A 13,329-nucleotide genomic window follows, 5' to 3' on the forward strand; every position below is an offset into this window, starting at 1 on the left:
AAGCAGACTTGCTGTCAAGCACTGAAGTTAATAATTCTACATGGGTCATTGCCATCCCTGCAAGTGTCAAGGGATGACTTAAATTTCGCTAACCATCACAGTGCACTGTGGAGTTCATCTCATCCAAGTTCTTCTTAAGTATTTGCAAAGGTATCCAGCTGACAGGAAATACCTATTTTTAAGTTACATTTTCAGGCACTTGCATCAGTGCCCCACATACGTTCTTCTCCAGCCCAAGGCTGCTCTGTGCCTCCAGATTCCCTTTGGGTCAGACATAGTGGCCTAAGTCTTGCTGTGGTCTACCTGTAAGCCTCATGTTTTCTTCCTACATTTGCAATAACAGGACGTTTATGGTTTTGTTTGCTTGCTTAAAGATGTAGGCAATACTTTTCTAACTAACGTGGGTAGTTAAAAACTTGCACAGCTACAAGCAGCTTGCAGAGGAGTGCTTACAGGCTGGCAGTCAACACCATTCCAGTGCTGTCCATGAGTCTATAAAGACCAGCACATTTGTCACCTCTTGCAGCACACTGTGCCGTGCCAGCACTGGCCAGTTTTTACAGTGTATATGTTTCCCTCCATGGCCTTCACTCTGTAACATAAAAACTTTCCAGTGCCAAAGGTTCATTGATCTCACCTCCCAGTTTTCACTCTCTGTCCTACACAATCCAATACCTGATCAGGGACCTGTTTTCCTCCTACTAACAGCAAGTGCCATCAATACACATACATATGCTTGCTTTCTTTTTTGGCTTTGGGTGGCATGGTTTAGTGTGAGGTGTCCCTGCCCATGGTAGGGCGGTTGGAACTAGATGATCTTAAGGTCTTTTCCAACCCAAACGATTCTATGATTCTATACTGAGAGCTTTTCTTGATACTTTCTTGATAGGCTTCACTTCTGCATAGAGAGCAGCATTCCTAGATTTTCTCTAATGCAGTTAACTCATCTGCCTGAGATAATGGAAAGACATTTAAACCAAACCAATTTAGAACTAGCATAGCCACCAAAGAAATTATCCTCTGACAGCCTTCCTGCCTGGTGGCATCACTTGCTTTTGCGGACACAGAGCAAAATACTTTTCAGCCACCACTTACTCTACTAAAATTATGTCAGTCATGGCAGGGCTTTTAACTCACTCCTATATTTGTGGGAAGTTAGTGTAGCAAAATTCAATGCAAGATGTTACAGATGGGGAAGGTGATTCTATTTAACAAAATTATCTCAGATACACTGTGCATGTAGTTGCATACCAGCAAGCACCAAGGCATGCAGCTAAGCAGTCTGGCCAGGATTGCTTTGACACAACGTGAAAGACAAGCAACACTACCTACTCAGCTCTCACATATTGTGATTTCTCTTTGGTTGACGTATAACACACTGACTCCAGGATGTGATTTTAATAATTCTTCATTGTGGACACTGCTTAGGATTTTTCACCTTCATAACTTGTCTCAACCTTTGGAAACCCTGAGCAGGATGCCTGAGACTTGTTACTCTCTTGTCTTCCTATATGGGTATTTTATGACTTCAGACCTCTCACTTTGACAGCATCAATATTTCAGGAGGTTTTTTTCTTGCTGTCAAGTTATCTGGATCAAACAATGTACAGCATTCTGTAGCAATTAACACACGCCATACCCTTGCTTGGCTGTTTCTAAGGCTTCAACACACTATTCTGTTCACACTTCAGTCATACCAGTCTACATATTTTTGGTAGAAATCTCTATACATTCTTTAAATTAATTAGCTTGGTTTGTTTCCATTTGTTTTTCAGTAATTCAGCTATTTAACACCTCAGAGGTGCAGCTCCTCCTGTGTCGGACTACTTTGAATTTGTCATGTTTAATTATAAAACAGGAATGTGTTCTATCTTCCATTATCTGCTTCAGCAAATACATTTTCACTGCAGAGGGTGATTGTTTTTGAAAAATATTTTTTTTGTTTAGTTTAACAAAATCCAGACTAATCAGTACACAAACACAGAATAAAGCTATTCGAGCTTACTAAGACTTTAGCAAGGTATGAGCAACACAGACTACACTCCATTGTCCATGAGTAAGTGACAATTTTTAGTCCATCCACAGATGAAACCGACCTCAGATTTCACAACTGGCACTTCCAAAGAGATCAACACAAGCACTCTTCACTCCCTCAGTCTGTTCTTCACTGGGGATTGTCTTTATGTAGCATTAGAAATACAGTTTGCATCCAGTTGGCAAAGCTCTTTATGGTCCTTTGAGTTGAAGGGTAATGCCAGATATATTTTTTTTGGATAATTCAACAGCTTTTTGCCATAATGCAGACATTGGATTTTCTAAAACCACTGACAAGATGGTATCAGACTAGTATCTAAGAAGTATCTGTGATGTTTTACCCGAGCATTTGAAGCTCAGTGCCTTGAGGCACTTTCTGACTAAACACGCTGGGTTTTGTGAATGGATGTCCTAGTTTTTCAGCTAAGATTTTCTCCTATGACTAATTCTACTTAGCAATAAAGTGGTACAATCTGTTTACAAAGACACCTACATCTTAACGTACTCCTGAGACCATGATGTGAAGGTTAACACTGTGACAACAAAAGCCAAGATTTCCACATGCTTTTACTATCACTAGGCATTCTAGACAGCTGCAACTCGCAATATTAGGCGCTTCCAGTCTGTACTGTCAAACAGATTAATCGTCTGAACCTTGGCTAGTAAAGAATCTATGCAATCCAGGCTTAAATGATCAGCACATACAATGCTCTAAATAGTGCTTCTGTGTCACCCTTTCCTTAGACTTTTACATCTTTTCTATGCAGGACAAAGAGGACACAAAAAAGCATTAAACCAGCATTTCTGTGACAACAGGCATCCGAACGCTCCAACTCAAACATGGTTATCTGCTGCTAACACTGTCATGTGCCAGCTATTAGAAATCTTCTCAAAAGTCATATGATCAGAAAAGAATTGTCATCTTAGCGGGTGGGAAATATTGGAACAAGAACAGATAAGCAAAAGACATTTTTACAGCACTGCAGTTTAGGAAGTGTACCAGATGGAAGCAGCTGCAAAATGGACATCAGAGACTGCAGCAGCTGGACTCCTCCAGCTTTGAAGAACAAGGTGCCTGAAACTGTAAGTTTTCTTCTGTGGGGATAAATGAATACCAGAAAAGCTTGTGGCACACAGGGTGTCATGGGAAAATGGCTCTGTGTGAGATGGGGTTGAATTGCCTTCTTTGTTTTCAGTTTTCAGAGATCAAGTTTGGTGTGCAGGTTTTCCTACTACATTTTGATTCATGGGACTCGTTTTAAAAGAATCTAGGTATATTTCAGATATAACCTTGGCTAAAGCCATTGATCAACAGGATGTCAAAAGTATTTAATTTCAAAGCCAGGTCTTAGTGAAAGTAAAGCACTTTTTAACTAAATGATTTTAACAAAGCCTTTGTGCAACCACTACTAATCCTTATTGTATCAACTTCCAGATAAAGCCCGCTCACTTCATGAGATTTTTATTGGGTTTGAAAACTCAACTGGAATTCAAGTTACTTTCTTTCCTTCTCTCTCTTCAGTAACCCCATGTTATTTCAAATGCACTTTTATTACACTTACTCTACACTTTAGATGGCCAGAACTTCTGACAATTGTGTTAGAAATGTAACAGCACGAGTTGAAAAATCTCAGGTTGAGTCTGGAGTCTTTGCAATTAAGGAAAAATAATATTTAAAAATATATTACTTCAAAGGGCACACACGCAATCTTCCCTGTTACATTTTTATAATCCCTTTTCCAAATACTACTACATTTAATGCTGAAAAAAACCCAAATAAATTCAAATATATTTGCCTTGGGCTTCTTCCACAGAGTTAAGCTTTTACTTTTTGTGCATTTTCCAACCCTAACTGTTCTATGATTCTATTTCCTAATAAAATAAAAGACCAAGACCTCGACCAGCTGCTTGAGGCACCTGTGCAGAATTTTTTAATATTATTGCTACATGGTAGCTTGACGTTCGACACCCCCGCCCCCCCCCCCGAGATGGGTGAAATAGGGCAAGGGGGTTGTTTTTACAACCTTCAGTTATTGCCTAGAGTCATGAGCTGTTTTTTGTTTTGACAGATGCTGTAATGTCAAGGTGGCACCAGCCCACTTTTGCTGGGGCTGTACCCAAGGAAAGTGTTTTTCTCATAATACGCTGCCTGACAGACTGACCTTTATCACATTTTTCTCTTCTTTCACCTTCACAAAGGGCAGCTATGGTGCCGCTGATGTATTTCATATACAAATAAATAACTTCAGAATTTTAGAAACACTAACAATTGAACTCTTCTCTTGATCTTACCACATATGCTGTTTTCATGTGATTTGCATTAAAAATAAAAAAAAAAATGGATTTATTTTGAATTACTTGGTTCCAGAATCATTAGGAGTTTTCAGAGCTCCATTATTTCCCATGGTATTGCCCAAACATGCCTTCATCTTTGAAAAATGATAGCTAACTCATTGGCAGGGAAAGCTTGCTTCTTGAAGAAAAACAGAAACCCATTTTCCAAGCACATTAAATCCTTAACCACTCCGCAAGACTGCAAATTAGCAGCTAGGCAAACAGCTTTTTTCCTCTACGGACTGCAGGGAGGCCTGCAACCTCTCACAAAGGTCATAATGTGTGCCTGACAAGGATCTGCAGAATGCAATTGGCTTTAGGTGGCATAGTCTAGTATTTATATTCCTCAGGCTTCCTGTTCTTTCTGTTAATGAAAAAATAAAATATACATCTTTTGTAGACTTTTTCAAATGTTGTATTTAAAGTATCCTAGTAGCACTTAAATGCATGTTTAAATCGTTCTGGGATCACTAGCAGCATTGAATTAAAATTCATAGTGCATTTAAGTGTAAGCACAGAGTGTAGGGGCTACAGGACAAGTGCGGCAAGACAGAAGTTTGATGTTGCAGCTATTTACATACCATGACAGGGGGGGCTGAACTTGATGATCTTAAGGTCCTTTCCAACCCTAACTATTCTATGATTCTACAAATGCAGCCAATGATTACAAAACACATTTCAGTTATTATGCATGCATAAAGAAGTAATGCAGCAAGAAAAAACAGCTTTGGAGCTTTCACCAGTGTGGAAGGATGATTAGACCTGTATGTTCCATTTTTTCTTCATCGTATAACTCTTCAGTCTGTTACCAGAACAATTATGTCGTGTCTTTTTCCTGCATTATTTTTCACAGGTATCTTTCAATTACTGCTCTGAGAAAAAGCATCAAGTTATCAACAGTACTATAGAATCATAGAATCCTTAGGGTTGGAAAGGACCTTGAAATCATTCAGTTCCAACCCCCCTGCCATGGGCAGGGACACCTCACACTAAACCATGTCACCGAAGGCCTCATCCAAACCGGCCTTGAACACCGCCAAGGATGGAGCATTCACAACCTCCCTGGGCAACACATTCCAGTGCCTCACCACCCTAACAGTAAAGAATTTCTTCCTTAGATCCAATCTAAACTTCCCCTGTTTAAGTTTGAACCAGTTACCCCTTGTCCTGTCACTACAGTCCCTGATGAAGAGTCCATCCCCAGCATCCTTGTAGGCCCCCTTCAGATACTGGAAGGCTGCTAGGAGGTCTCCACGCAGCCTTCTCTTCTTCAGGCTGAACAGCCCCAACTTTCTCAGCCTGTCTCCATACAGGATGTGCTCCAGTCCCCTCATCATCCTCGTGGCCCTCCTCTGGACTTGTTCCAACAGTTCCATGTCCTTTTTATGTTGAGGACACCAGAACTGCACACAATACTCCAAGTGAGGTCTCACGAGAGCAGAGCAGAGGGGCAGGATCACCTCCTTCGACCTGCTGGTCACGCTCCTCTTGATGCAGCCCAGGATACGGTTGGCTTTCTGGGCTGCGAGCGCACACTGAAGCCTGCTCATGTTCATTTTTTCATCGACCAACACCCCCAAGTCGTTTTCTGCAGGGCTGCTCTGAATCTCTTCTCTGCCCAACCTGTAGCTGTGCCTGGGATAAATCTGCATACATACAGCAGACACCTCCATACTTTAAGTATCTCTAAGAGAACTCTTCACTTTCAGGAAAGACTGCAGTATTTTGCTGCAAAGCATGAAAATACGCTTAGAAATACTCTTTTGCAAAACTGGGCAGAGAAGAAAAATAGTTCCAGTAACACAAAATCTGCCTGTAAAACAAATTTTTCTGAAGAAAACAATAAAACCACAGCAACATTTTCAAGAACACTGACACTTTCCATGTGTACAAAAGTCATTTGACATGGCTGATGCTGCTTTTCTGTTGTTCATTGTCAGTTTTTGTTGCATAATCACTAAATAAGGTCCTTCTGGGCAGATTTTTGCCTTTGTTCAGACCTAGCAGCAGTTTCCTTTATGGCCCATTTCTTACACAATTATATTGATACATAAGCACTAAGGGATACATAAGCATTAAGGGATACATAAGGCAGCAATTAACGGACACTTCAGATACAAGCAACTTTCTGAAATCCACAAGCCTGAATTCTCATTTGGCTACGCAATCAGAGATGGCCATTGTTTGCTGTCAACAAAACCAAGGGTTACAAAAAATACCATAGCTTCACAATTAGCACCTAATCGATATGACTGCATTTACGTTACCCATTACTCATGCAGCAATTAAGTTGGAGTTAGAAGTGCACAAAGTGTCACAAGATGTCATTAATGTGGTTAATTGTACAAACCCAAGGACCTTTAAATGTTAGAATCTTCACAATACTTTGGGAAGAGATAGGGAGTGACCACAAAAGTCTATTGTAACTCAGAGGTTCACTGGTTATCTCATGGCAAAGTGTTTAAAAGAGTAATCAAACTTAACGGTAAGTATACATTTTAATTTCACAAAAAGAGAAGCAAGTGTTCCAAATCTGCTGACCTTTTCTGTGATGAAAAAGGCCTGTCAGTACTATGCTACCTAGGCCAGAAAAATAAAAACATTTAATATATCTTTTCAAGGTAAAGGTGAATTTTTGACAGTGAGTGGGAAAATAACTGCTTTTCTAAAGAAACTCATTGTATGGAGAGATCATTTTGAAAACATGAAGTTTGGAAATGTTTCCATCATTGTGATTTTGTTGCAAAAAGCAGTACAAAGGTATCACCTATAAAAACGCTGATACCTGTACATTTGAACTCGAAAACAATTTCCTCATCTGTTTAAAAAACCTTCAAATGAAGAGGTTTAGTGTATTTTCAATCTATTTGTTAACACTCACAAAAATTCAAGACTTTCCAGTTATCTTGCAAGAACTGATTCACAGTAGAGAGGATGGAAACCTGCTACCTGAATTTTAACAAACACCTTTGCATAATTGCTGGATGGGATTGAAAAATGAGAATCACAATCTAGTAAGCACAGCCAGCAACGCATTTATTCCATTTGGATCTACGTATCTGAGTGAAGTATTCTTATCAGCAATGATAGCCATTAAAACCAAGTATTCAAATAAACTGAACTTAGAACCAGACCTTCAAATCTCCATGTTGCAGTGTTAAACCAAGATTTTCAAAAATAATGAAGCATATTGCACAACACCAATTTTTTTGCTTGTAGCTCTGTTTCCTAGCAGAAGAAAGACATGGACCTGTTGGAGTGGGTCCAGAGCCAGACCACAAAACCTGTCAGAGGGCTGAAGCACCTCTCCTGTGAAGTTAGGCTGAGAGAGCTGGGGTTGTTCAGCCTAGAGAAGGCTCTGGGAGACTCCTTAAGTATATAAGCATCGCTTATAAGAAAGCCTGAGAGACGCTGTAGCACAGCCTGTAGCGACAGGATAAAGGACAACCTTTTTTAAATTGAAAAGTTTAAAGTAACTTTTTTTTTTTTTTTTTTTTTTTTTAAACTGAAAAGTGTAAGTTTAGCTTGGACATTAGGAAGTTCTTTACTGCAGTGGTGGTAGTGAGATGCTGGAACAGGCTGCCCACAGAAGTGGTAAATGTTCCATCCCCAGCAGTGTTCAAGGCTAGGCTGGAGAGAGCCTTGGGTGACATGGCCTAGTGTGAGGCTATGGAACTAGATATCTTAAGGTCCCTTTCAACCCTAACCATTTTACAATTCTATGGACCTGGAAGAAAACACACTTACACATGAAACCTAGAAAGCTTAAGCTGTAGATTTATTATGCATTAGGAAGCTTATTAACTGAAAAACCAAACTGCATAGTACAAAAGGTTTGTTATCTATGCTCTATGTGGAACAAGTTTCAAAATATATACTCTTAAATTTGTTCAGTCAATACACAATCCTTTTAAAAAACTATATCTGTCAGTACCCTCATTAAATTTATAAATACTTGATTTACATAGCACCCCATCTGGAAAAATTGAAACTCCTTACAAATATCTACATACATTACATACATATAAAACATTCATAGGAGTACTTCATTAAAGTTGGGTTTAATGGTCCATTTACACTGCAACAAAATACATATAAATCTCTTTTTCATAAAATGTCTCTAAAAATTAGCACATTTGTACACATTCATAACTCTTTTAAAGCCTCTTTTTGAAAGGAAATTTAATATGAATATACCCATGAGATCCATCCGGTAAGACAGTGATATGAAGGCTAAATATGATTAATAACTGAACAATAAATGGCAGTTAAGGCAGGGGTGAAAAGAATTAATAGGAAGCATTTCATATGGCAAATAAAGTGACAAAATGCAATAAATATACATATTTCTTGATGTAAACTATTCTGGCATCCACTGTTTTTCCTACCTCGAAAGTCAGAAGTTTCCATATTTCTGATGCCGCTCATTTTATAGTTAAAATTCTACTTTTTTTTTTTTTAATCAGGAAAACATTAATGTGACCAGTGCTCTCAGGTGCCATCTGGATTTGCTTTAACTGCTCAGAATCGACTGTTCTGGAATGTGGGTTTAAGATTTCAGTATGACCTTCATTCATGACTGTCATGTGTGATCAAGTTATCTCAGTTTCATCATTGCTTCTTGTAGCTTCTGGATTTCTTTTTACCTAATACTATTTGAGAATGTACGTTCAGAAATTGTATTATTTTTATTGATAACCACTATTTCAGACACCAGAACTGCATGATCAGTCCCACTCACATTGTGAGGACTATATGTGGTATACATGCAGACAAAAGGCATAAGAAACACAAAACCACCTTTACCAGTGGTAGCAGAAACCATACTGCCTTAAACCTAGTTATTTTGCATACAACTCCAGGAATGGAACATTCAAACTTAAAAAAAAAAAAAAAAAAAATTATGCCTGCACATTTGAGTTTCTGCCAATACCAGGAATTGACATAGCATTTGCAGTCCAGTACTGGGTTGAATCACACCCAGCTGTGATCTGCTATGCTAAACAAACCCTCCTGCAGGTATGGTATCAACCTTAAGTATCGTACTGCATGTGATGTTCCCCTATCACATGGGAAGCTGCTTTCTTTTCAGAGACTAGATCTCTGCACATCCCACCAAGCTTTCAGAGCTGCAATTTAGTGCATGAATTTTTTCCACAGTCTTCTCAAAAGTAGCCTTCATACACTGCTATCTTGCAGCAATGGTTCAATGTCCTCTTCACTACTTCGGTCTAGGCTGTTTCCCAGAGTATTGCTGCAGCTGCTGCTGTGTTTTCTGGTACCACTGGTTTTGCTGTGCTCAGGAATAAATAAGGCGACTAGGAAAGCTAGAAGAACAATGCACGCTCCAACCAGGAAGGGTGGACCAGGAATGACTGCTCTCTGCAGGGAAACAAACATATCAAAGAATTCAGTTTTAGACATTGACTTCTGCATTAAGAATTGTACCCTTAAGGCAGGACATAGGGAAGCATATTTACAGTGACTATAAAGTTTATGCAAACAAGTTCAGATGCACACTTTAACATGAATCTTCTGCATCCCTAAGAATTCCTCACCTGATCTGCACACTGATCTAAGAAACAGAAACACACACAAAACTATCAATTGACACTAGGACTGCCTAGCAGATGAAACAGACATTGACTGATACCTACTTGCAATTTTTTTTTCTTTAGGCAACATGCCTGTTAAACCAATTAATCCATGTTAAACCATGCCTGTTAAACCTGTTAATCTCCTGTGAAGATTAATAGGGTACAGTTTCAACATCCAGAAGTACAAATGCTCAATCCTTAACTTCACTTGTTCCACTCACTAAGGTATGATTGACATTCCTTAGAATCAAGTTAGCTGAATAAACAAACATCCCAAAAAAATAATACATGAGTGAGGAAAGTAACACCAGGCTATGCAGTACATACCATTTTCATGGAGCCATGTTGTCAGCATATACAATAACTTGGTATTTGGAGTTACTCTGTTTCACTTCTAAGCAGTTTATTTTAAAATACAACTTATCTATGTTTTATAACCAAAATTAAAAACAATCATAAAAAAGATTATAAAACTAGTTTTAAATCAGCTAAGTTTGATGACAAAACCATATAAAAAAAGCCAGCAATCCAGCAATTTCTTTTTAATCTTTAAACAACTTCTCTGTATTTTAGTCAACTGAGACTAAATAAAAATCAGAAACAGCCATCCAGTGCACTTCTTTTCGACTAAAATAAATGCAGAAAATTATTCTAATGTGAAGTGGGAAGGTAGCTGAAATTAAGCATACAGCAACAGGGTATTTCCCTTGCTCCAGCCTTATTACAAGCAGAAGCCTACTTTTTCAGCTGATGGTGTCTAAATTTAAAGTATATAATCATATTAACAGAATTTATATGAACAGTATTACTTAAAGCTTCAAGTGCTGTTAAGCCTGCAAGTTCTTCAAAAATGTAATAAACTTCCATAAATTAGTATCTTCATTTGTATGACTTATCTGAGCAGCTTTTGAATATTCCACTACAACAGTTTCATCAAAAGGAGTAAGAAGTTTTGAAAAGCATTTGCTTACTGCACTGCCAGTTATTTAAAAGGAAATTAAAAGATATATGCTTAATTTTTACTATTTATGCTTGACAGAGCAGATACACAATTTTTCTCGAATAGGGGCATCAGATCTGTTCTTTGATGGAACACTGTAACCTGTGGTAACATTCCAACTCTCCCACTTCCATGAGATCAAAAAATAAAAGTAATTTTCTAGTCCTCTAGAGTAACAGAAATGAACACTTACATGCAATTAAAAAAAAAAAAAAAATTAAGTCTGTTTAAAAAAAAAAAAAAAAAATCACATTATGACCACTAGACTGTGTTCTCCTGCATTTACCCTACAAATTAAATAACTGAAATTGGCATCCAGACTTTCCTGTCACCACTGTTTTAACATGAAAGTTTATAAACCCATTATACCTAACAATTTGGTTTAGTACTCTGTCCATCAGTGATCACAGAAGACTATAACTGAAAGGTACAATACAAAGTTATGACAATAATCAGCTTTCACTAGTTAAACTGAAACTTTTTTTGTTTTGGTTTCTTTTTCTTTTTTTTTTTTTTTTTTAATGGGACAATGTCAGAAGTTATACAAACAAACTTTATCCTTCATTCACATCAATAATTTTAACAATATCTATATAAATATATTGTAGTTGTAGTAATACTCACTATTATAGCAGTGGAAACAAAGCAGGAAGAACTATTTTTAATTCACCTCAACAGTACACTGGGTTTGAGCAAGGTGCAGCACAGTAACAGTGCATTCTCAATTGAGCTCATATAGACTCACAGCTTTTGAAAAGCAGGTGTAGAATACAAGCTTAAGCATCAGAAGAAAACAAACAACAGTGCTTGTCACAGACTAAAACACATTGCACATCAGTTAAATGCAGTTCCAAAGACTTCCAGTGACTTTTTAAAACAAGTCCTGATTATTAAAACTTGTCATTAGAATGCTTCTTACTGAAAATTTATTAGCATTTAATAAAATCAAGATAACATTTTTCAAAGTATGTATACCTGTACAGCAACTCTTAGTTATCAATTTAAAACACTGAACAAAATCCAAGCTAGGCTTGTACACATCCGCTAATTACCTAGCCTAATCTTGGTGCGTTCCCTGATTTTCACTTCCACTCATTTTACTTAAATTAATTTTTAAAGCTATGTAATATCTAAATTGGGGAGTTCTTTTGCATTTTATACTAGACTTAAACATAAGAATCAGTAGGAAAAAACTGATTGGGTTTTTTTTTCCTGAATAATAGTTTTACATGTTAGATGCCTAGTAACTATTAACAGGGAGAGATATAATTACAGATCTTCAACAAAGCTTTGAGTACATACATAATAAGAGCTGTGCCACTGAAACAACAGTTACTCAAATACTTACTGATTTTGCTGTACTGATAGCTAAAAAACTTAATAGTAAGTAGGTTTTCAAGAAAACAAGAACATCTGAAAGAACAGTTGAATTTTTACTTGCAGCTTAGAAAAATCATTATTTCATACAAAAGCTCTAACATTAGACTTCAGTACAGGAATTTCTTCAACCAAAAGCTTTAGAAAATTCTACAACATAAGTTTTGCCTCATTTATAACTTACTGAACAGTCAGTTCCTTTATTGCATATATTTGGGCCAGTTCAACAAAAAGAACCACATGAACATTCTTGCAGTAACAAAACATACTGAAATTACTTGTGAAAGAAATGTGTGTACAAGGTCAAAAAGGCAACAGACTCCCTGTCCCCAAGAAAAGCTTATGTGATTCAATGCTTTAAAAAAAGAGTTCAAGAGCAAAAGTTTAAGTAATGGAAGCATGACAAAGCTCTTGAAAACCTGAAATCATTATTATAAAGATTTTCCAATATTTTACTACAGTTTCCTTTCTGTACAACAAAAAGAATGTCTTTGGCCCCTTACTCTATTTGGCTCGCCTGAGCAAATTACAGAGCACCCTACCACATTCTTAGCATTTTGACAAAGTAACAACATAGTACCTGAAGAGGTCAGAGCAATCAAGCAAAAAAGAAAGAAGGTCCGTAAGATCCTCCAAATACTGCTAAGAACACATTTGATATTTTGGAAGACAAATAGGAAAGAACAAAGCAGGAAAAATGCAGACCTCAAACAAAGTTGAAAGAGATTAAAAAAAAATTAAAAAACTAAAATAAAATAAAATATATTGGAGAGACATTGAATCATAGAATAGTTAGGTTTGGAAAGATCATCTAGTTCCAACCCTCATGCCATGGGCATGGACACCTCACCCTAGACCATGTCTACCAAGGCTCTAACCAACCTCGCCTTGGACACTGCCAAGGATGCAGCATTTACCAATCATTTGGGAAACCTGTTCCAGTGCCTCACCACCCTCACTGTAAAGAACTTCTTCCTTATACCCAAT

At 37.5% G+C, this 13,329-nt stretch overlaps 1 protein-coding gene across 1 annotated transcript in view; it reads right to left on the minus strand.

Moving 5' to 3' along the window:
* Positions 1-8,650: 8,650 nt before the first annotated feature.
* LOC308232151 (hippocampus abundant transcript-like protein 1) overlaps positions 8,651-13,329 on the minus strand; it is a gene marked incomplete at its 5' end in the record, with an annotated part of 46,116 nt that continues 41,437 nt past the window's right edge. The window contains one exon of the mRNA XM_080638215.1: positions 8,651-9,750. Coding sequence (XP_080494341.1) covers positions 9,547-9,750 — 204 coding nt within the window. The 3' untranslated portion in view covers positions 8,651-9,546. The remainder of the gene's footprint in view (positions 9,751-13,329) is intronic.

Source organism: Psittacula echo (assembly GCF_963264785.1).
Source record: "Psittacula echo genome assembly, chromosome: Z".
In the NCBI taxonomy this organism is placed as follows: domain Eukaryota; kingdom Metazoa; phylum Chordata; class Aves; order Psittaciformes; family Psittacidae; genus Psittacula; species Psittacula echo.